The sequence below is a fragment of the Aspergillus puulaauensis genome, chromosome 5 (genome assembly GCF_016861865.1).
Source record: "Aspergillus puulaauensis MK2 DNA, chromosome 5, nearly complete sequence".
Classification (NCBI taxonomy): domain Eukaryota; kingdom Fungi; phylum Ascomycota; class Eurotiomycetes; order Eurotiales; family Aspergillaceae; genus Aspergillus; species Aspergillus puulaauensis.
The window spans coordinates 3,399,265-3,424,026 of record NC_054861.1 but is presented as its reverse complement, the minus strand read 5'-3'; the positions used below and the strand labels follow the sequence as shown (position 1 = coordinate 3,424,026).

The window sequence follows — 24,762 nt, the reverse complement described above, 5'->3', positions numbered from 1 at the left end:
TTTTTTTCCCCTACAGCAGCTACGCGGGCGGTTAGATACCAGCTGATACTATCTCTATCTGTGGTAATCCCAATAATTGGTAAGCGGCTACAATTTTGCAGGACTTCAATCGCAGGGCACACCGCTATGCTGTTTGGACACTTTCCCGACCAATCACCGTGTCCAAGTTAAATCAGCGTCTTCGGTTTGTTGCCACTCCATAGGTAGATAGCCTGTTGAGAGCTGTGCTGCTAATTTCCGTCGCCCTGGTGAGGGGCATTGGTGGGGTAGTAACCGCTTATTAATCGTCAGAAGCTCTGAAAGCTCTGCAAAACCACAAGGTTTGATTGGACAAGCTCTGTTGAATCGGGGCTCACAGTCCCAAGCAGGCTTAGCTCCAGCTGTTGACCCCGCCCGATTCGGCTTGACATGGCCGTGCTTTCACGATGTACTTACAGACTCTTTTCTTGGTCAGAGCCGAATTCTACTCCCTAAGGTAGCTTAATTAACGAATACCATTTATAAACTTGGGTATAATCGCACTGGTAATAATATACAGATGAAATACATTATGCAAGGACAACGCCGCTTGGGAATGGCCATTAAGACGACCACAGTATCTTAGCGTAGGCGTCCTCGACCTCCTTGGCTATCTCCAACAAAGTCACAATGATGATCTGGTGCGTAACATTGGGAAGCTTGTCTCGTTGAAGGCCAATCCACTCTAGCGGTGGTGTCGCCTCGCCCATGTCACGCAGTTGTGGGGTCTCGATCACCGGTGGCTCCATTGCCACATACTTGTATTTGGACTGTGGCACATTGACGACCGCAGTAATCTTTTCTTGCTGCTCACTCTGATCCCCGCCACCTTCTGCATTCAGGCCTCCAGTAATGCGAACGGCCGATGGCGGAAGCGGCTTGCCTAGTCGTGAAGCCAATGCACGAGAGTGAGCCTCCCACATATCGCGGATGAAACTTATGCGTGCGTAGTTCCATCCAACGTCGACTTTGCCTTCAAAGCTGCTGCGGAAAACATATTCGATTTGCGTAGACCTTGGTCCTTGCCACGTTTCCATGCCGGCCACCACTCGGGGAACTTTGAGGATCGTTCCGCCACTGGTTTCTATCACGCGGGTGGCAGTCTCGTTAACTAGCAGTTGCTCGACAGCCACGGGGTCAGATCGAGTGATGGGGGAAAGTGCGACACGCAATTGTCCTAGCGTGAGTCCTAATGCGCTATGGATTTTACCTTTGTCCAGCGACACGTCGAATCGAGCTTGGGCTTCGCGAGCTTCCAACTTGAAAACATGGTTGTCAAAGAATGTGCTTGGGAAAACTCCAATATGGACTGCATGGATTGTCACGACCACACCGGTATGCAGAGAAATCGGTGCAAACTCCGATTTTTCTTCAGTTCGCTTCGCCGCTTTGTGAGTCGGTAACTCGGTCCGATCAGAGAACACAGAGCCCTTTCGACGAAGATATCTTTCAATCTCTCTCAGTGATGCTTCATAAGCTGCTTGTTTATCTTGCATAAGCTTCTGCCAAGCCTGGAATAATGCAAGGGATTGTGATGCAGTCAAAGTTGTGCAGAACACCTGGACCTGTCCGCCGTCGAGGATACTAAACAGTCTCTCATTCGACTCATCAGAGGATCCTTCGACATTGTACATCAAAAAGTCAAAGGATGCTATATGCGCAATAAGGAATGGCTGGTAATCAAAAGACACCTTGATCTGAAGCTGATCAAAAGATATCGAAGCCTGTATCAATGGCGTCTTGATGTCTGAATTATCATCGGGCCAATTGATAGAGGAACGGAGTTTGATAGTTTGAAATTCAGCCAGGCCACTGAGCCTACCTTTGCTTTCGATCCCTACAGATTTGAGGCCGACACAAAGGATCTGCTCACGAGCAGATGCTTTTCTCGATGACAACCATAGGTCATCGATTGCAAATTGTGCCTTTCCTAACGTAGATCCCATATCAAGTTGAATGGCCACCTTTTCGATCGCAATAGTGGTGTTCAGTGGGAATGCCGGTGTCGAAGCTAACTGCTGATAGCGCTGTACGATGTAGGCCTGTGTCTCTGTGGGCTGTGGCTCGAAGCTTGGGCTCGAGTCCAAGGACTCATTTGCCGGCACCCAGATCTCACGGAAGAGAAGGAGATCTTGGACTTGCCTCGCGTTTAGCATGACTTGCATTGGGCTCACTCGTAGCGCGGCCGAGATTCCTTTCGATTTACCTAAATGTCGGCTGTTCATCAATGACATGATTATCGAATTCACCTCAAAGCCTGCCGTCGACTCGTTGGAGTATACGTGTTTGACAGATGCCCCGAAATCATTGAATGCCATCGAAAGTGCGAGGAACCGTTCGTCATCATCAGATTGAACAGTATTGACTGCGACATAGACACTCTCAAATCCCGCGGTGGCTGCGACTCGAGCGATAGGTTGGCAGCTCAAGCTGAACTCTTGTTTACAAATCAAAAGACCAAGGTTCAACTTGCATCGGCCGAGTACCGAGGTGGGATCTTTGCCGTCGAGGGGCGTCTCCTGCATAAGTCTTTGCGGCTGCAGCATTGTGGTGTTGGAGGGTCTTCTAGGCTTTGACTGCTGCTCGCCCATGACTTCTTTCACTGTGGCAGATACCTGCTTCACCAATGGCACAATGCTTGGGTATAAAACATTTGTGGACGCGTCAATCTTCAATTCTGCATTAAGCGTGGAGTCTTCATGGGCGGCATCCTCAAATTGAACCTTCAGTGCAACACCAGGCGCACGTAATGTTGCAGTAGCTGAATAATCGTCTCGGACAAACTGACCGTACTTCGACTCTGGCGGTCTATTTCCTTTCAAAGTAGCTGAAAGAAGGGTTTGTTGATCGTTACTCTGCCTCCCTTGCAGGGAAACAATTGCGCCGGCAAAGTCAACGTCTACAAGGACCGAGCGAAGACGTTTGTTCCCAAATAGAGAACGCTGTTTCGTACTGTCGTCAGACGGTTTTGACATGCTGATAGTGTTGGCGTCGCGGATAGTCTTGACCGCAGAGGCAATCGAGTTCCGTATCATGTTTCCGGGCAAAATGAAATCAGACGTGGCTCGTATATCTAACGATTTCCCTGCAGCTTGGAGGGCCACACGAACGTCTTTGGCCATTGAAGAGTAAGCAACATTGAAAACCAATTCCGGTAGTAAGGCGGAGTTAAGAGCGCGTCCCCTCCTATCCCCTGAGATAGGGACCATCTGTAGTTGGACATCCTCGATCCGAAGCTTAGCAGCAGTCGTTTTCTTGTTTGACAAATCGACACGCTTGATTGAGAACACCATGTCGTCAGGCCTGCGGTTTGACGCGTCATGGGAGAAAGTAGCCATGTTCCAAACCACCTGAATACTATTAAGGTCTAATGAGAATATGGCACCGAAAAGGTCATCCTCATGAGCGTCATCGCTGGGCATATTGACCCTGGGGATTTCTGGAGCTTTGGGTTTCGTCTGGGAATGAACTCGATGTCGTAGCTTCTTCAAACGCTTGACTTCATGAGAGAGGTCCATGGTTTTCATCCGCTCCTGAAGATGGGTAGCTACATCCACAACAAGTGCAGCCGCCTCGGGGAAAAGCTCGATATCACAGTTTTTGCTAGTAAGGTGGAAGGCTTGCAAGGACTTTCCATTTTCATCGGTCGTAGAAGTCCCTTTGATCTTGGCATCAACGGCGAAACTGCAGTACGAACGAGCACTAAAAGTGCCCTTCTTGCTCAAATCAAAGCTTATCTTGGAGGTGTCGACCTGAAATTCGGGGTACTCCATCGGGTATCCTGCTTTTAGACCATTGTCGAACCGCATTCGTATCATTCCGAGGCTGAATCCCATGTCAGCCGAGTAATTTTTGCCGTTCAATCCAGGCGCAGTTGCGTGTATCTTCGTGCCTGCCATTGTTGTTCGGGCCCTGTAGAGAAATATCGAGTCCGATGTGTCCTTATATTGCGACGGCGCACTATCCAGACCAAGCACTTCCCGAGAGTGCAGTTCCAAGGACTCCATGTTTTGTTTGAGATCAGAGATTAGGTGAGAGAATTCAGGCCTTGTTAGGACGCCAAGAAGGCTTCGCACCGCGCTTGCCTCAAGCTCTATCAGTTCAATTGTGATATCGACCTCCATTTCCGTACGGTTTGGTGATATGTTCGCCATTACTCGACCGCTGATTGGTGGTATGACAAGCTCCGCCAAGGTTTGCCAGTTCCCCCCCTCGTTGGAGAGGAAAGCATGGCGGTTCTGTTTCAAGTCGAAGTCGATTTCCATTTTCCGTTCAAGCCGAGATATGATGGAGGCTCTTGCTACTTCACCAGAAATAACATATGCCAGAGATGGGAGGATGCTTAGGGCTAAGCGATAGTCATCCAGGAATGTGGCAACCTGGAACTTGTTCTGCGAGGACTTGTGGACTGTAGTCTTCGTAGGAGACCGGGGCTCCGGCAATTTCAAGTTCTTGATGAGCCGGTGAACAAATTGGACTTCATCATCTATTAAACGGTCCGCCGCATGAGCAAGGCTCAATGGGTCATCATTCATGTCAAATATTAGTTTTCGGCTCGACAAGACGACCTTCCAATCATGTTTCATTTCGGCCGCCGTTTTCTCAGTAGTGCGAGAGCAGTAGACATGGGGATCGGTAAATCTCCATTGCATCATGACCTTCGAGAGACTGGACAGGTCCACAGACGAAGTCCCAGAACTTATTAGCAGGCTGGCACTCTTGCTCTGGTTGTCTAAAGGTTTTAGGACGGCTGAACTTCTGAGAGCTCTCCCAGTGATCGCCAGTTTAAAATTGATACCATCGACAATCAAGGCTCCTAAATCTGTACCAAAGATGAACTGCACTTCGTCCTGTTCTTCTATCTCACTCTCAGGGAGCTCGTCCGAAATTGCAGACTCCAGTGTGACGGTAGACATGGCCTTCACCAGTCCCTCCACCAAATCTAGAATCTCCCACCTAAGGCGAAGGTTAATAGAAGAGGAGTAAGACTCCACAGTGATCAGAGAATTCGACTTCCGCTCAGGGCTCATTGACTGGTACTTTCGGGTACTAGACGTTATGACCGAGGATAGATCCTGGACGACAAAATCGCTCTCTCTCGGTCCAGGATCAATAGAGAAACGAAGCAATTTGACTGTAGAAGAAAAGCAAGCCATCGGCGAGGCACCTCCAGTGGCTGTATCCAGTGAGTCCCATATTCGTCGCATCACGTAGCTCTTTTCAACGTGAGCTAGATCCCATGCTCGCCACTGATCAAAGCTGGAGAGAACGACACTCTTCGCATTTGGGAGTAGTGTAATGTCATCTAACAGGCACTCGTCCACCAATTCTCTTTGTTGCTTAGTCGAGAGGTTATTAAAGACATTCCGGATACGAGAAAGGATCTTCCAAGAATCGTGGTGTCGTAAATGTCCAGAGGCAATTCTAAGCATATAGGAGACGCGAGTTAAGAATGCGGGGTCTGGTATATGTGCAGCAGATTGAGTAAGGTGATATATTAGAAAGCGCAATCGTTTATGCCGACGTGTGGAGTTATTCTTAAACCCCGATGTTGCAGAGTCAAGCATGGTGGTTGTGCGCCGAACAAGGTAGGCGAGCTGTTCAACGGACCTGGTGGAGGTGACTGTATCAAACGTACGAACTTGCAAGCTTGATCTCGTCGTGGGCAAGGTCACAATCCAGAAATTAACGTCTCCCAAGAGACAACTGATTTGAGATTTCTGCCGGTATTGGTCAACTTGGCTACTTTCGACTGATATCGATAGGCTTTCAGCGGCGGCATGGGCAGTGATGGTTTTGGTGATACCAGCAGAAAGATCCCCCTTTTTCCGTTCGATTCTTGTCCTAAACTGGGTGTTCAGGCGAGAAACTTCCAGCTTGTATTGGTCTCTGAAAGTGTCTTCGTTATCATCGGAAGATTCAGACGCATTGACTAATTTCATCGAGATCGCTGGAGCTTGAACAGAGAAGCTTGTAGCTTTCTTCGGTCTCTTTAAAGATTTCTCAGAGGTCATTATATCTGATATAATGTCTTTCTGCAGCGAATCGATCATTCCAACCGGGTGTCGAAGCTCGAGAGAATCGAGTAACTCCGAAAGTAGGAATAGAAATCTTGGTGTGCAAATGCCCCTTACTCCCTTGTGCAATTCAACGATGAAGTTGGTATGGGTTGTATTGTCAGTTTCAAACGGTGAAGACCGATAGTCAAGGTTCGGCGCCGTACGGTCTGCTTGGGAAGTGCCAGCACTTGACATTTGACTGGGAGGCAGTCGAGACGTGTTCAATTTCATGAGATGGAGAGTAAATTCAGGGATGTTCCAGGCGCTTGAATTATTCTGAGGCACCTGTCGAGAAACGTTTTTCCCATATCGGAATGAACTATAGTTTGACTCGTCCCTACCCTGCCTAGTATATCCCTGATATCGACGTATGGAAGATGACACACTCCGGCTTTCGTTCATACTAGCTGTCCCTCTTCTTACTCTGCTCCCGCTGCTTGATGCGTCTGAAGGCAGAAGAAAGCTCCTTGGGCTGTTTCTACCCTGAGCATGAGCCTCTGGCAATAGACCCAACAATCCAGAATCTCTGATTAGAGGTTCAGGCATCGTTGGTATGGCGATAGTGGGCCCAGGTGTCACATCGTGATCTGGATATCGAAAATCCTGTTCAATTTCGTCCCAGTCAAAAAGTAACCATGGGGTTCGTTGGGTTCTCTGGTCGTGGGCTCTAATATGATCTTGTTGGAGTTTCCGGTCATCAACAATGTCATTTTTCCGTTGCACCATCTTCAGACTTATGGAAGTTTGAATCAAAGCTTGCGGAAGGACATCGGCGTTGCCAGATTTACCAATTGAGGTGCGGTCAATTGTGGCAACAGATAGGTCAGGGATAAGCAACCCCATACGCTTTGAGAATTTAGCATTTGCCCAGTCATTAAACTTCGTCGTCACTGGCCCAGACTTCAGCATAAGGGCCTCTTTGTCCATGAGAACGGAAATATGAACCATAGCAATTTGAGCCCGTAAGAATGTCACATCGTGGAGAGAAATTGGGAAAAGAGGCGGAAGAGCATTCTCCTCGTTGTCAAAGGAAAAATCGAAACTCTGTAACGCACTACCCAACGACGACAAAAATTTGGGAGAGCATTCACCAACTATTCTCCCGATGTCAAAATCCCAATTGCAAACGTAAGTTGGTTCCGCAGGGGGGAGGCCAAAAATGCGATGTCCATATACCGAAGCACCATCTATAAATAGTTGTGTATCCGATATTATGGGACACTCTTCCTTCACGTGTGATTCCAATGCAGCTCTCAACGGAGCAAGCGAAAATTGCAAGTCCATGTAGTAGTTCGTAAACCTTAAGTCGATATCTAGACAAGGGGCAGTGAGTCTCACGTAATTATGGTCGTCATATAAGTTCTCCGGTAGAAGAACACAGGGATTGTCAACCGTGACATGCAAAACAACGTCTAGATCATTCGTTTTCTTGTTTGGATTGATTCCATTGTGTGCTGCGGAAGCATCCCCGGCGTATGCGAGCTCTTGGTATTCCTCAAGAGTCTTGAAGTGCACATCCTCGCCGAAATAATTCTCCTTCACGGTCATGAATGACTTGATAAGAAACCCAAACAGGTACAGTTCCGGAGAGGTTCCATGCAGGTTGAGCAGTAAAGTATCTGTCAGCTCAGAGGAGGTGGAAAGAAAGTAGTTGTAGGTGCCATCAATTGTCAGGGTATCCAAGGCGCCTGTTGTTTTGTTCTTCAAGAACGTATGCAGCGTGTCCCACATCGGGGCTACGAAGTCAATTTCCGCCTTTCGAAGAGAGACATTGAAGTTTACAGCATTTTGCTCCGCGCGGAACTTGTCCAGTGGAATAACAATATCCGAACTTAGCTCCTTGCCTTTGATAGCAAGTAACCGGTTGTCACTGAGGTCAGTAGGGTCGCTGACAATGTTCGAGTCGTTGACGTTAATGAAAAGCTGGATATTCGTAAAAGACAGGCCCAAACGGTAGATGAAGGGAACGAATGTGTAGTAATCCGATGAGGGACCAGAGCCCCAATCTGTGATTAGGTCTGCTAAAAGGAATATATGGTCCCTCAACAGAAAGAGCTCCATGTCATGATTCTGAACGTCAAATTTCCATGTACGGAGCGTTTTCCAAGAGAGTGGAACCGAGAGATCACAAGTAATGAGTTGTCTTGGACAGCTCCACAATAGAGCATGGTTGACACTTGACGACATCTTCGAATCACGGATGTCAACATCAAGCTGACTTGCAAATCCCGACTTCCCAGCCGCCATATCCATGGTATAGTTGATAGTTGAGTTGTCAGCGATACGAAGTGAAAACCACCCAAAAGGGCGAATATCAGGTCCAATGTTGCCTTTCTCGCCTTCTGCAGCTCGGGTCTGTTTTCTGCGTTGTTGCTTCTTCAATTTGGATGCGCCTCGTACTGCATCCCCACGTCCTTTCCACTGCCAGTCTTTGGACGGTTCACGTGTGGGGATGCGAAGGATGGTTTCTTGATCAAATTCAACTCGGAACCTAAAGGCTGAGCTCTGTCTTGGAGCTCCTGGGCGCAGAGGTTCCGCAGGCTGGGAGTTTCGGTAGGCATTTGGGAAAAAAATGTTTTGCAGGCCAACACGTTCCCTATCAGCCCATGGTCCATAGTTGATAAGTCCACCGTCAATTTTCACATCAATACCCCATTCCGGTGGAGGAGCGCCATTGATATCCTGAGATGTCGCATATGAGGCACCTTCGGCAATGGAATGCGCTCTCACGTCCCCAGGGATATCCCAAAAATATATGACAGTCATGCCGGGGCCATCCAAAATCGTGGAAAACCTGCCGTATTCTATAGCGTCCCATTCGGAATGGTCATCTTGACTGCCTTGGTCTAAGTAACGGGAAAGACCAACCCAGCGAGAATCACGGCTGGTATCCATCGTTTTCCGTGGGTTTGTGCCAGCGCGCTTGTCGGAAATGTGGAATGATTCGACTGAGGTCTGAAAATACGGGATAAGGTCGCGGATACTATGCCAAACCCTGCGTTTCTGGAACTGGTAGTTAAATATGGTGTCTCTTTTCCGTTTGGTTCCAGGCTTCTCCTCCTGCGTTGTGCTTAGCCCCTGTGCAGCAGCTAGTTGAGCCTGTTTGTAATCCGGGTTGGGCCTCATTTGCACAACTGGATGGTCAAATTTGAAGCTAAACACTTGCCGGTAAAGGTCAAGTGAGCTGGCTGCTGAACAAGCCTCGATTAAGCCAGTTGCAGAGTCGAATGTTGTAGTCAGAACAGATCTTGTGTTTTCATTTCCCATGACTATCGCACCCTTATCACAATCAATTTTCAATGGCAAAATTTGGAGTAGGCTAGACAAGCCTGACCCTATCTCCTGCCCGGAGGCATCGCTTTGTTGGGAAGCACGTCTACCCTCGTCCGCCTCACTATGGGCAGTGTCGTGATCAGCTGCAGGTACGCGATCAGGCGGCTTCTCATTTGAGAAGGTGGCGGTGGGCGAGTTGTCCTTCAAACTAGCGTCTGATGATGCGCTTTGAGAGCCAGGTGCTTGGGTTGGTTCTGCGCGGTTGAATCCAGCGAGAATGCCATCATAAGCCGGTGTCCGATTATATATAAACCATTCTAGTCCGTAAAGTTTAGTCGTGATACGACAAGGCAGGTTAGCGGGGCAGTCGATCCCTCCTTTCTCGCCAATGCTACCGGCCTTGCTGCCGCCATCTTCAGTATCTCCCGGCTGTTGGAATCCTGTCCAGATCGTAGATTTGAAACGCGAGAGATTCGTGCGCCTCACCGCGTGCCTCCAGAAATTCCAGGTGATAAATCCTCCATGTATGAAGATAGTCTCGTTCACCCCGTGATATCGAATGCCCTTAAAGAAGACCCTCCCTCCAATAAGGGATATCTGCAGCGCGTTTATGTCGACATAGGCGCGGTAGTAATGCCACGTGTAGGCCCGTATGCCGTACGATAAAAGAGTCGCAAAGAGTCGATTAAAATAGAGTAGGAAGAAAAGGACCCTAAAGCAAGATTCTTGTTAGCCAAGTGCCCTAGTGGCTGTGTAGAGGACAATCCAACCTACAGGATACAAGACACAATGATCTGGAGAAGAAAGAACCTATAAAACCGTGAGAAAGGCCAGGCTAACCACAGCAGGGGCCATACCAATTGAAACTTGGATCCGGGGTCAGGGCCAAAGTCGTGAATGATGAAGCGGACATTTCGCAATACCCGTGGAGTCGCCGATAGCCCTCAACATGGCCGCCAGAATCAAATAGCTTCCCTTAGCACGACAACAAGCAAGTCAGGGATATTTGTGTCCATAGATAGTGTCATCTTCAATTCCGGCCCATAACAGCGCCCGAGACTTCCTTGAATTTCAAAAGCAGAGGGGATGGATGGTGGAGAGTGAATGTGATAAGAGAAGGTCCGAAGGCGGTGGGAGATGGAGAAAAGGACGGGGAAGCTCCAGATGGGGTCATGTCAAGCTGCATTTCTGCAGCCTGCTTGTATGTCCACTCTGCAGGTGTCTATCTGTGCGCATATTCTCTTTTTTCACCTCTCAATCTCCAAATCGGGTTGTTTCGCGCGTTCGTGGTCGTCCGTTTGTGATCTCCTTCCGCAGAACTACTCCTGTCCTCCGCCATGCTTTGATTGAGCTGTGGTCAACGCACGCGGTCGAATACCGCGAGTCTTCGCGACAATGATGATAGCTTCATCGTCTGGTGGGACAGGCTCGAGCTTAGCGCGAGCTGCAGTGATAGTCGCTGGTGTCTCTTCACTAGTTGCCACACTGCTCTCTTTTGTGTACGGACACAGCTTCTCACCTCTCTTTAAGGAGTTATACTAACCGCGCATCTCCCTACTAGGTCTATATGGCTCCAAACGTAAGACCATAGTCCTATAACCCTTCGCCTAGCTCTCGTCCTTGGATTGTATTTATTTAAACATTTTAGGAAAAACTACCGCAAACCCCTTCTCCAGCGATATGTCGTTCGCATATTATTGATGTCAGTGCTGGATTTCGGTGGACTGCTGCCTGTGCTCCGCTTACTGTAACAGGGTCCCAATATACGCGGCGTCTTCCTGGGCGAGTATAATATCACTGAAAGCGTCGCTATGGCTGGCTCCTATTCGCGACGTATATGAGGTAATTCCGAATTCCAGCAACATGTTGTATAGCCAGCCGTTAACGGATCGAATCCCAGGCCTTTACGATCTATACTTTCTTCCAGCTCCTCATCAACTTTCTAGGTGGTGAAAGGGCTGTCATTATCATGATGCATGGTCGCCCTCCGGTTCAACATGCCTGGCCACTCAACCACTTCCTATCTAAAGTCGATATCTCCGACCCACACACCTTTCTAGCTGTCAAACGCGGCATCCTACAATACACATGGCTAAAGCCAATCCTCGCCATCGCTTCAATTATAATGAAAGCCACGGATACATATAAAGAGGGTTACCTGGGCTTGTCATCCGGCTATCTTTGGACTGGCATTCTGTATAATATTAGCGTTTCCGTTAGTCTTTATTCGCTGGCGCTGTTTTGGGTCTGCCTTCACCACGATCTAACGCCCTTTCGGCCGATCCCCAAGTTCCTTTGTGTCAAACTCATTATCTTTGCTTCCTACTGGCAAGGATTCTTCCTGTCTATCCTTCAGTGGCTTGGAGCTCTTCCCAATGGTACCGGAGACTATACTCCGGATAACCTCGCCGCTGCAATCCAAGACAGTTTGACATGTTTTGAGATGCCCATATTTGCAGTTGCTCACTGGTATGCGTTCTCATGGCACGATTATGCGGACTCAACCATCTCCGCCGCGCGCCTGCCGGTTAAATACGCCCTTCGTGATTCTTTCGGCGCGAAAGATTTGATCGAGGACACTAAGATAACCCTGCGCGGCGAGAACTACGAGTATAGGCTTTTTGATTCAGGTGACCATATCATTGCCCATGAAGAGTCCAACTCGCGAGTGAGGCGAGTTATGCACGGTATGCGGTACGAGCGTGGCGGGAAAGGGAAGTACTGGATCCCCAAACCCGGGGAGGTCAATAGTCGAACTCCCTTGCTCGCCGGCTCCGAAGGTAGCAGCGGCACTCGACGCAGTAGTACCCTTGACCGGTACCGTTCCCGCAGCGAATCCGAAGAAACTACCTTGGACGACGATGATGAAAAACTATTTTCCCAAGCCCGAGAATTGGAATTCGGCGACTTCAACGTAAGTAAACTGAGGACGCAAACCAGCTAGAAAAGAAGACCAAATACTGACTTGAGTTAGTATCCTGTTATCACCGCCAATATAGTTCCAAGAGATCAACGACTGGCTAGTCCTACTCCTTCCCCTTCTACACAGCAACCGCAATTAGTGAAGAAGGCGAGGAAAAGCAGAAAGATACGAGCATCAAACGACGGTCATGATGCCACCGAACACCGTCCCTCTGGGAGTTCACGGCGGAATCGTCCTGAGAACCCAGAGCTACAACGGCATGGTTCTAACTCGGCCAAATCCCCGGGCTCTCATCGCAGTCAGTTGGTTGACCTTGTAGTGGAAGACCGAAAGGCAGAGGACGACGAGCGGGTGCACGTTCAACGAGCATTTGGATCAGTGGCCGCTGAGCCGGAGCACAAACACTTCCAGTATGTAGCCCACTCGATTAATACGGATACCCTGTGCAACCATTGCTGACTTCCCCTACAGAAGACCGTCCGGTGAACCAGTTGACGAACCACCTGCCACTGGTAATGCAGAGGACATCGCAGAGACCTCAGACAAGCAAGATAGACTTGTTGAGCCGAGTACTGAAGAATTAAGTCCCAAAACACCTACCTGGAACTATGGAGATCTGGAAGACGACAATGTCTGGAGTCGGTAGTACTGCGGGCACCGTATCATGTGCAAGGATAAATGATTTGATTTCTTTTCGGTCCTTTGTTTATACTTATTCTCCTTCTTTCTTGAGCCATGTTTTTCAAACGTACTTGAAGCGTTCTGTAGTACCATTGAACGAATCTAGTGTTTATAAATATAAGCGGGGGGTCAAGTCTTGAACCCCTCTTTCTCTTTCTTCAGCTTCCGTTGCATTACCTATTTCCAACACACCAACTCACGCTCACCGTTATCTTGCCCATCATCCACCATTTTTGCATCAATAACGCAACTAGGTTTGTTTTGAGCGCTAGGCTCGTTTCCTGCAGACGAACGAGGCCCGTTTGGCCAACGATCAGCAACGCACAAGGTTCGCTTTCCAAATCGACTGACTCAAGCAATAAAATTCCACCGTTACGCGCCCGCCACGGTGCAGCGCCCATTTAGCTCGAGGTGATCTGACCGACGTCTGGTCGAGTCAATGTGATATCTCCACAGACAACCAACAAATGAGACGCACGTTCTGCACAAAGGCGGATCGGCAGTTCGACAAGCTGGCTAGGGGACTGCAATGCAGCATGATGACTGGCCTACGACGATGCTCTGGCTGCTCCTGGTCTTATCAGAACAAAAGGGTGCCTGGGATGGTTTGGTCGGTGGTTGCCCACGTCGCAGAACACTGGCTCGGCGAGTTCTTTGAATGCTGTCCAACGAGATGAGACAGGCTCTTGAGGGGTCGCTCGAGTTCGTTTCTCTTTCATTGTTTCTGTTTCTGCTGCCGCTAGCCTCCCATCAGGTGTCCAGCGGACTGTCTGATGCAGGGCCCCTCCTTGATGGCTTGATGCCTGCGCAGGTTGATCCCTCCTCTCCCGTCCTTGCCTCTGATACCACTTCTTTTTAACCCTCCATGGTTATATTTTCCCCTCCTTTTCAGTTTATATCCTAATTCTTTGTCGTTTCTCCCCGTTGTCCTTCTCTTCTTTCCCAGGTCCCCGGTATTTCCCCACTCCAAGGGAATGGACCGACAGCTTTAAAGGCTCTGGTAGCAATGCAGAGAGCAATTGAGCAAGCAGGATCCGCATTCACTGGCTGGATCTCGTCCTGTTTGTTCTGCCTCGATTCAGATGGCGATGATGGACGTGCCGACCATCAGCAAGCCATGAAGCAGAAAGGTATGCTTGCTTAGCCATCCACCATGGCGCTTACTCAACTGACACAGCGCCATTTGTAGGTGCTGAGCGAGAGATGCAAGTATGCCACTCTCAGCCTCACCTTGTCCCTCCGATGAAGCTTGTTGTCTATGACGACCTACCTAGTCCTGGCCCCCCTCGTGCATCATCGTTCTCTACGTGGGTAATGGAAGAGGGCAGAAACATGGCTTCGCGAGCCTCCGGCAGGGCGAGCATGTCGTTCAGACGCAAGTCAACCGCTCCAGTGAGGATCAGTGCGCCGACGGACTTCAGGCGGGTAACAGCGTTGCCCCCAAACTCAGAGGTTTCGACTGAATACCGTCCTTTGGAGCTGAGCTTCCAGAGCTCAACAAACCCTCTGCCTGATCTCCCCCGCTTCAGTGATTTCGGGATCGAAGAAGACCAACCGCAGCAGGCACCTATCGCTCGGCCGCCGAGGGCTCTCTCGTCCATGACCGAGGTCTCATATCAAACTCGTCCCCGCACTCATCGCCCTTCGTCCTCCTTCAACCTACCTCGAAAGCCCGTGGGGTCTGGGTCCCGCCGGTCATCCCTCGCAACTCTGGAGCTACTAATGGAGAAGCAAGTCCCTGTTAGCCATCCTCTGATCCCACACTTTTCCATTCGCGATTCTACCGCCTCTGTAGCCACTGGTCTGGCTACCGCCACTCTTGCCTCTCCTCCCACATGGCCGGATTCAACCGTGGGGATCCTACCTCTCTCAAATAATCCCCCTCCGCGAGGGTCTCACCATGCTACTGCATCAACAACACACAGCCCCCCCAACCCAATAACATCACAGGACAAGTCACTCCCGCAAGTCCCGGCGAAGCCTCCCCTTGCATCTGGTAGGCACTCGTACGAACCCCCTGCGACCCCAGTGGATAATGGTCCCTTCGAACCGTTAGCCAAATCGTCTCCATCTCGTTCCAGCCGTGTAACGCAATGGCTCCTCCAACAATCCACGGCACCCAAAACTCCTACAAACCCCAATCCAACCTCGCGGAGGCCAAGTTTCAGCGACAAGTTTTCCATGCGCATCCGCTCCCGCACATTAAGCGGGTCAACCCTCGCTCCATCAATCAACAACGTTGATACCATGCCCCGAACCTTCAAAGTCGCTCCAGCTACAACAACGCCTCCGCTCTCGCATACCACCACAGCAGGTACAATGACAACAGCACGGACATCCACTCTTGGTTCCCGGGTCGAGAAGGAGTTCGAAATGCCATACGTTTTCACTCCGAGGCAAACCCACTCAAGCCATTTGTCTGACGAGCACCCCCGCTCCCACCCGACAATTCACGAAGCGCAGCAACATAGCCCTAATAATAAATTCAGTTACCACACCCCCGACTACCACCACGATCATCATAATTATCCCGCCATTGGAGTGGCATTTTGATCTTCGCCTTTACCTCTCTACCTACGCACTTACACCACTTGATTCTTGTCAATTTTGGCTTCCAACCTATTAGTTAGTATACATACCCTGGCGGGTCTCATCGGCCTTTATATATAATAATCGAGCTACCCTTTATCAAGCCATAACATTTTTACGGATTGTTCTCTATGAAAACCTTCAAGAGACAACCTTCATCTAACGTCAATCATAACCTTTGAGCCGAACCTCCCTTGCCCCAGTGACATCCTTGATATTTTCCGCTAAGTTTTGGGTATGGATAAAGAACCCACGGCCATGGTTCTTGGAGCCAAAATTGTATGTCCCCATGTGACAGCGAAGGTTTCCTGCCCGTCGACAATCGTGGTTCCATTGCACTCTTTGAGCCCTCCGTATTCGCCCTCTGACGCCGGTTCTGGCGCAAGTTCCTCACATTGTTGCTTGTTTCGGGGTGGCCGCAAGGCTTGACTAAAGCCCAGTCGATGTCCAAAACATGGAATTACTTTTCTTACGTATTTATTCCATAGACAACATCTACTATTGCTATTGTATTTTACAGTTTAAAGGCCCCATAAGTAGGAGGTACCTTACTAGCCATTTCCTACTATTCACACTAGATCGTGAAACGACAAGTTATACTTCAAATCTTCATTCTCTCTCTTTCTCATTCTACACTATACTATCAATAGTGACTTAACTGGGTAAACGACGTTGCAAACCAAACATGAAGCGAACCCCAAACGAGGGGCTTTCAGAGGTATATAGAAACGAACTTGAACGCATTCAATCCAATCCAAAACGCACGATTGCAGACAATTGATTGAACTCCGAAGCGGAGAGGAAGGGATGAGAAGAGAGAGAGGAAGAGAGAAGAGACGAAAACCAAGTAACAACAATAGGATATAAGACTTGAGGCACAAAACAATCACTGTATGTAACTAACACCGTCGTGCACCATCATTTCACTTGGTATCATATCTGTAGGGAGGTATGTAAACGTCTTTTATAACGAGAATGGGCAGGCTGGTATCCCAGCTGGAAAGGCATACTCGGCTCCAGGATGTATTTGCCACAAGGCTGCATGGGATAGAAAGCCAGCGGTCGGACAGGTGGCGAGGCCTGCGAACAGGATCACAAGGTACTAACCAGCACCGAGTCATACCACCCTGTCTTTCCGTCCTTCTGAGATCCTCTGCTGCCATGTCGAGGTGGTTGAGTACTGCTCTTCGAAGTATCAAAATGAAAAGGAAAGAACAACAAAAACAAGACAAAAATCCGAAACAAAAAATCGCTCGTAACAATGTTGAAAGCACAAAAATTGAAACTGAAATTTCTCTTGGGGTATACTGCTGCAAATTGACATTGATTTTAGCGCGGTGGCCCAATAGGGGCCGGGTATCCAGAAGTAGAATTGGAAGTGCTAGGACGACCACTATCAAAAGACGCCCGGAGGTCATGCTTGGGTGTCATGTCCCCCGGTGCGGTACCGAATGGAAATTTCGTGTCAAAGCGCGCGGGCCAGCCATTGCTGCTGCTGTGGCTGTGGGAACTCCCAAGGGCGGGTAAGTCGTCCTCAGGGAGGTTCACGCCGGAGTCGTTCCACGGGTTGCGGTAACCGCTGTCCCGGGACTCCATGGAAACCAGTGACGCCTTCGAGGCGTTGCTGGAGGCGTGCTTGAAAAATGAAGCGGGGGAAGCGGAATGGTTCTTGCGGCCGATGAACGAGGAAAACGAGGAAATGCTACCGGGCTTCCTGAGCCGCTCGAAGATAGATCCACGCTCACTCGTGTCATCGTTGAAACTGGGTCGAGTGGGGGAGTCCGTTGCAATTGGAGTAGGAGCATGTTGCAGCAGCTTAGAGTCAAAGAACGGCAAAGACTCCTCAAATGAGTCTGACTTAGGTCGTGGGATAGCCCCTTTGACCGTGGTGGCATCGAGACCATGGGCGACGAGTCGAGAAATCAAGAAGTCAATTGCATCCTTCAGACCACCAGCGTTGTTGCGCGTGTAGCCAAGTACAACACGGTCCTCGGCGGCTGACGATGGCGAATCTGAGCCGCTCTCAGATTTGGCGGCTTCGGGAACATCTACTGTAGTATCAACCTCGTACTGGTCCTTGAGTTTGGCACAGACGTCCTCGCGGAAGTCCGCGCCTCTGAAAAACTCTCGCAGTTCAGGAGAACTCTGGAAGAGAAGCTCATGGCTTTCAGGAACCATTCCCTAAATACGAGTTAATAAGACAATTACGCCTAGCAAAACAAAAAAAGAAACATACCAGCAACGCATCGACAGCCTGCGGGACCTGATACTCAGGACCGGATATTGTGACTACATCGCTCGCAAGCTCTGTGCTGGGGAATTCAATCTTGCAGTTCCATTTCTTCTCGAGCTCATCGATTTCCGACATGCGGGCAAGCAATTCACGGTGATATAGTCGGTTGATCACAACACGCTCGGAAACATACTCGGCGTCCTGTAGTTACATTAGCGATGAACAACCTAATGAGAATAAGAGAATAAGAGAATTCAGGGAGAACGTACCACTTTCTCGACCATGTCCATGATTTCCTGTTTGACCAGGTCCAAGCTCTGAGCATTGCGTGCGGGAGTACGGCAAATGACATTATCGACCTTAATGTCATCATCATCCTTGCCCATGCCACCGCGGTCCATGGCATTGGAAAACTTGACGAAGACAGAGTACTTCTTCATGATCCGCTGAATATGCTGACCGCCAATACCGATGATTCGCTTGTGGTACTGATCAGGGACGTGGAAGGAAATGGAAGCCGGCATCTCTTGCTCAACAAGATCAAGACCGCTCTTGGTAGACTCAAACTGGTTTCCGCAAACGTCAATGTGGAAGTTGTACTCGTTGAAGCCATCGAAGATAATCTGAACATTGCCTATTAACTGTTAGTGGTGTTCATCAATACAGCTTCGAGTCTAGTAACTCACTTTGACCCATGATCTTGTTGATCTTCCCGTTCTTCTTGCCGCTGACAAACTCCTTGTGCTCGTTCGCCAGCTCAATTTTCACACGCATCTGGTACTGACTGCGCTGAACGAAGGGAATCTGGTTGATGACCATCATGGCAGCCTTGACGGCGTCGTCGGAGCCATTGATGGTAAAGTTCAAATTGTCGAAGCTAACTTCAGCACCAGAGTTCGTGCAGATGTCGGAGAGCATCGTTCGAACTTCTGCATGGGATGGACTGCGCACGGCTCCAGGAGTTGGATCAGGCACAAGAATCCACCACGAAGCACTGTAAAATTGACCAGCCTAATACTTTGTTAGTCGAGTCGGGGTAAGTTGCCTTGAAAAAAATACATACCAATGCCATGATCTCCCTGACAGTACGCTCGACGTGCAGAACATCAGTTCCCTGAATGCGAATGCCGTTCCGCTGGCTGCCCAATTGTGGGAAAATGACATAAGAACCGTTCATCTCCATGACCTTTCGGACCTTATCCAAACGATCAAGCAAGATGTTGTCAATCTTGTTCCCATTGACCCTGACATCCTTAATATAAACCTTCACGCCCATAACCAGTTCTTGAAGTTTATGCTTGGCCCGAGTGATTTGTTCCTGAGTCTCGCCCGTGATGTAGACTTCATCCTCACTTCTGCGGTGAGCATTGGGAGGAATATAGCCGAAGATGCGTGGGAACGGCGGTGGGAAGTAAATGGCAGTGCCAGTAGCAGCCTCGATGAGCTTGACATTCTTGCGGGTCCGACCGCATACCAAGGTGTGCGTGGTAAGGTCGAGCTTGACGGCGTCCACGTGACGTTTGAGCTTTTCGCTGTTAGCGGAAGAAGAGACCAGATTGGGACAGCAAAAAAATAGAAAACTCACAATTTGATCGATCATGATCAGAACTCTCGTTTTGGCATGCTCCGTGCTTTCCATATCTCCATATATAGCTACCCTAAAGCGCTGATCTAATCCATTGTCGGTGGCGTAGCCATATGATGAGACAATGGCACTATCCGTATCGCGAAGCTTGGGCGTAAGCAAGAAAATATCGGTGCCAGTGTATTTGGCCAGAGTGTCCAAATGCTCCAAGACCGGCTGACGAACTTCCTTGGTCTGGTTATCCGTGATGAGATGCGTATCAACATCGACGGTCGCACATCGCTGCAGTCGCGAAAATGTCAGTAAGACATGAACGAAAAGTCAAAGTGCCGTAAAGACGACGAGTTAAACATCTGAGCAACATACCAATAGGATAGGTGTCTCATTGAGGACTTTGGCTCGCATTTTCTGCACAACCTCCCCGTCACCCGTGATACAGACATTGGTGGCTAATCCTTGTGGCCGGCGCTGTAGCGATGGGACGGTTTTTGGTTCCGAAGAACTGATGAGAGCCTCAACCCTCCCATTACTGCTCTCCGTTATTTGACCACACAGTTTCCGTAGGGATTCGACGTTGTTGACGTGAACAGGTAGCTGGTGAATGGGTGTGCCTTCGGCAGTTCCCTCGGGGAAAGACCACCGCTGGAGGGCCTGGGGGCTTGCGTGCAACACGTCATCTGCATCTGGACCGGCAAGAGTCGAAGAGAAGGGCACATTGAAGGAAAGGTTCACCGTTGGGTCGATACCGGTCGGCGGAGTCATCGGGGGGGCACCATGGGGCCGTCGAAGAGAGTGGGAAGCCATCTCAGCGTGAGGGCGCGACATGCCGAAGGTAGGTGTCATTCGCTCCCAACCATGACGGGCCTGGCCCGTGAAGTTGGATATCTTGTGCATAATCGGAGCAAATCGAATCTCTAGCCCCTTGAACGAATCGAGGGGAGAGAGACGATGGGAGTCAGGCGTGAGAATATGGCGGGCGTCCGGAGCGGGATGGGCAGGAAAGCGAGGAAGAGAGGACAAAACGGAAGGCGAACGAGAATCCTGAAGATTTGAGGACGTCGTGCTCGACAGGGATGGCGGTGGAAGAGGAATGGGCGCACAGGACGAGTGGGTTGGGATGGGAATGGACGGAATGAATTCAGCAACCTAAAACGGGTATCGAGGGATGGAGGGCAGAAAAGAGGAATGAGGCCGAAAAAGAGAATAAAAGGAAGGCAGAAAAAGAAATAGAGAAGAAAAAGGAAAATAGAAAAGGATAAGAAGAAGTAAAGCTGGCAGAGGAGGGGGGGTAGTGGTAGGATCGGGTGAGGATCGTGAAGGTTGAGAAGGTGAAGGTGCAGGATGAGAACAAGAGAGGACGAGGCGAGCGAGTGGGAGTTGAGAGTTGGTGATCGAGACGGATCGAGATGGAAATCAACGGCTGAATTCAGCACCTAAGTCTGACTCTGACCAGGATCTGACCACCACACAGCTTCACAACAATCTCTTGCTCAATCACTGCTCCCTTCCCTTGTCTACTGGTGTGCTTTCCGATGTTTAGATAATTATCTAACTATTTAGTATCTTCTCATCACCACCGCTTTGAATATTACGCGGGAAGTGCGGATGTCCCTCCACCACGCAACCAGTGTTACGCATACACTCGAAGCCGAATGACAAGGACAATTGTATTCGTGACCGTCAACATCAAAGCCCCTTTGGCACAAGTAATACAATGTCTTCGAAGTCCCCAATCGAAGATGTTGATCCAAATACCAAGGGATGCGTCAAGGGCAGCTGAGCTTGGCTGGGCCGACAGAATGTTCCTGGAATCCAGGACTAAGTCGCACTATGTTTACTAGCTTGTGAACTGTGAAGTCTACTGTTGCGACAAACTAGTGAAGTGTGAGGGTTGACATTTCGCACTAGTGCCGTGCCAAACAGGCTGGAATGGAAGCCATCCCCAGAGCATCAACGTCGAATCCTCGTCATCGTCGCAAACAAGTCTTCAGCACGGTCCACCGGGGTGTTCAGACTGGTTCTGGTTCCATTTCGAGAACAAGCGAGGCATCCAGTCACGTGCGCCCTGGAAAGACCGGGTCTGGACTCGGGAACCAAACTGACAAAACCGGACTCTGCACAGGGCTCACTGGTCATGGTATGTGTCATTCCCTGCCGTAGCGGAACGCCATTATACAGAGAGACAATGCCCTGCTCAATCCATGGATATCCTGCCACATCTCAAGCCGAGGACAGCGCATCCGCGGAGCGACGGGTGGATCGCCCTCTCCCCTTCGACCCGGTGATGATCAGATCAACACCAGTCAAGTTGACAACGCTGAAACGAACGGGCGGCAAAACAGCAGCACGCCGGGGTGTTTAAGCTTACTCTTTGCCTCAAGGGGATAATGTTGCACGACGCAGAGGCGAGTTCGTCCTTTCTCGTCCTGTAGTAGTTTCCCCGGGGTCCTACATATCGTCCCGGCCATGAACTCAATTCGCGGATCAGAGCCATCACATTCTGTTTCAGCCCTCAGGCAGCAATTCCCTTAGACCCACCTTTCCTATCCTGGTCTTCCGGCGAGGATGACGTCGACAATCTTTACAAACCCGTTGTGCACAGGAGAACTGAATAAGACAAAATTGGAGCGAAGGAGTATTACCGATTCAACCGCAACTGGCACCCGTGCATTAACACTAACTAGTTATTGCTTTAAAGATAAGGTATCGTCTCATTCAACGCCATGAGGTGTGGAATAGGTAGAATGCACCACCCATTAACTATGTTTTTTGTTTAAAAAAATCCTCACTATACAAAACGCTCTTTTTGATCAGAGAGTTCATATGCTAGAACATCCCTTCTACAGCCGCTCAGTAGCGCTGAGAGCTCCGGTGAATTGCATCCCTCGGCCCATCGAGCACCACTCGCTCTGGTTCGCCGTTCTCGTAATACCGCTCTTCATGAGCCATAGGTCGTGGAGCAGCTACGTACACGGGTCGCTGCTCAATATACTCTCTCGGCCGGCGGGCATCCTCGTCAATATATACACTCATGTCGCGACCACCAGGACGGACACTCTCCACGCGCTGGATTACTTCACGCGGCTCCTGATATCTGGCTGTCGTCGGCGGTCTGACACTTGGAATCCTCACTATCCTTTCTCGGGGAAGCTCGGCTTCTTCCGCGTAATGACTCTGTCGGGGTGTATAATCGTGAACCTGGACACTACCGCTCCGCGGATACGGCTCTCTCCCATCAAAGGGTGCAGCATAGGGGCGCCGTTCATTAGGCGTTGGTCGAGCATAATCCGTAACTCGTCTGTAAGACCCCTGCGGAGGCACCTCTTGTACATATCTTCGGCCACCGTATGGATCTTCGAGAACAGACGCGGCCCGTACACTGGCGTGACGCATGGGCGGCGGTCCCTCGTAGACATCGGCTCTTGGAATTCGACTACTTGGCGGAGGCATAGCTTGTACTCTTGGTGCGGGAAGTGCCTCATAATACTGATTCCCACGCTCATCAACAACAATTCGTCGGGGTGGCGGCTCCACGACATAATCATTGTAGTAAGCTTCGCTCAACTGTGGCGGAACAGGAGAGGCATAATGCCTCGGTGGGAGTACTCCAGGGTCATCATAATATCGGACACCATCCTGCTGTGGGCGTTCAACAACTGTATATGGTCCGTTACGGGCAGAATGAGGGCTTTGCGGGTCAATATATTCACGCGCATACTCTGGTTTTCGGGCTTGGTGAAGACTCGCGACTCTCCGCAAATCTTGGTCATCGCGCATTGACCGTTGGGTGCCAAGTCGTGAAACCGTGCGCGGAATTCCTGAATCACTATGAGCGTCTTCATAAGGATCCAGCCCATATGCTGAAGGTCTCATGAGTGGCTCTCTTCTTTCTACCACAGGGGTGTAACGGGGGGAAGGAACATCAATATAGACAGGCCCTTCCTGAGGAGCACGAGCGCGGTACATTGGTGTGGTATCGGCAAACGGCGGAGGAGAAACAGGCTCCTCTTTAATAAACGGCTTGGCCGAACTAGCACCGTGGGCTCGATACACTGGCGGACGAGACAGATCCCTGTCCCCTTGTAACCTCCTACGCTTCCTAGTCACCAGAGGCTGGGGTGGTGCCTCAGGGCTCCCTCGGCGTTCCGGATCATACTCCGGGCGGGAATCATGGATCTGATGGACTGAGGGAACTTTCGCGATGGCGAGAGGCGAGACTCTTGACGGCTGGGGAGCTGCAGGGGAAGTAATATGGTTTCGGATGACTCGTACGCCATCTCCTGGGGAGATTGATCGTCTAGCGTACCGATCTCGTGGGTCAATGACTCGGCGTCTAGACGCATTCGGATCCGCTCTAGGAGGCTCATAGCTTTCTACTATTTCCATCGGTGCCACGCCGGGGGCCGGTGGTGAGTATTCGGGTTCGTCTAACGGGTCAACCTGTTGGCGAATGTGCTGTACTCTGTACGCCGAAGGATCTTCAGGATGATGCGGCTGTCTTGGATGATGAGATGAAATTCGGGGCTCTGCAATGGAGTAAGTATCCGGCATTGACTGATCCGATTCAGGACGGTTGAGGGCTTCAAGCCGATGCAACTCATCTGAGTATCTTTCACCAGTAACCCCAGTGCCATGTTCGTCAGGGATCGAAGACGACGCCGAAGACGGCTTCTGGTGGTCACCGTGCTGTGGGGAGTCAGGGGCTCTGCTAGAGTAGAAGGAATTTTCATCGAATGAATCGCTAGGGGCCCCAGGCCCAGGAACCTCAGGGCCGGGGGAGGGCTTGACTATTTCAAACGCCCGGTTGAGGACATCGGAGACATCAAAATCAGGGGTCGCGTCCTGTACGGACACTCTCTGTTTTGACTGTTGTTTCCTCAGTTCAACCTGTTCCCGTATTTCTCTCTCCACTCTTTGTCTCTGTAATTGGATTTCTGCCCTCACTAGATCATCCGATTTTTCCAAAAATATCGGATCAATTCCGGAGGCAGGCTTCTGGGTAATACGAGAGGCCGTCGTGATTGATGAACCATTAGGGGTATTTGTACTCTGGGTGCTGGTCGGCATCGCTATAGACGCGACATATTGAGACGGAGGCTTAGAAGGAGAGCCCGCAGTTTCATCCGCTTTGCTCTGAGGCGTCGCCGATGCAGGTTGATTGCGAGACGCGACTTTGCGGACAAACTGCTGTGGAACCTTCAACCTAGGGTGAGTTCCAGAAAAGATATCCTCACTTATTCTTAGGATCTTCTCATACTCCCGGACCTCCTCCGCTGTCTGTACTTTAGACGCGACAGCAGCTGCCGGAAGCTGGGTTGCTGCCATGTTCTATGAGCTTCGAAGAAAAGAAAAGAAAAAATCGCTATCCCTGTTCAAATTCTGAGCAGTCAATTAGTATTGC

At 50.0% G+C, this 24,762-nt stretch overlaps 4 protein-coding genes across 4 annotated transcripts; 1 reads left to right on the top strand and 3 right to left on the bottom strand.

Moving 5' to 3' along the window:
• Positions 1–581: 581 nt before the first annotated feature.
• On the bottom strand, positions 582–10,263 carry APUU_51294S (putative fermentation associated protein (Csf1); the record flags this gene model as incomplete). Its single annotated transcript, XM_041706387.1, has 3 exons — positions 582–10,062; positions 10,125–10,160; positions 10,208–10,263. The coding sequence occupies 3 exons, from the start codon at positions 10,261–10,263 to the stop codon at positions 582–584; spliced, it is 9,573 nt and encodes a 3,190-aa protein (XP_041558777.1).
• Positions 10,264–13,960: 3,697 nt separating this feature from the next.
• Positions 13,961–15,507, top strand: APUU_51293A (uncharacterized protein; the record flags this gene model as incomplete). The annotated part of the gene is made up of 2 exons (XM_041706386.1): positions 13,961–14,084; positions 14,144–15,507. 2 exons carry the CDS (start codon positions 13,961–13,963, stop codon positions 15,505–15,507), a joined length of 1,488 nt encoding a protein of 495 aa, XP_041558776.1.
• A 1,365-nt stretch (positions 15,508–16,872) lies between these two features.
• Positions 16,873–20,255, bottom strand: APUU_51292S (KH domain protein; the record flags this gene model as incomplete). The annotated part of the gene is made up of 7 exons (XM_041706384.1): positions 16,873–17,724; positions 17,780–17,977; positions 18,046–18,410; positions 18,463–18,787; positions 18,840–19,301; positions 19,362–19,643; positions 19,728–20,255. 7 exons carry the CDS (start codon positions 20,253–20,255, stop codon positions 16,873–16,875), a joined length of 3,012 nt encoding a protein of 1,003 aa, XP_041558775.1.
• Positions 20,256–22,211: 1,956 nt separating this feature from the next.
• On the bottom strand, positions 22,212–24,686 carry APUU_51291S (uncharacterized protein; the record flags this gene model as incomplete). The annotated part of the gene is made up of 1 exon (XM_041706383.1): positions 22,212–24,686. One exon carries the CDS (start codon positions 24,684–24,686, stop codon positions 22,212–22,214), a length of 2,475 nt encoding a protein of 824 aa, XP_041558774.1.
• Between the last annotated feature and the right edge of the window lie 76 nt (positions 24,687–24,762).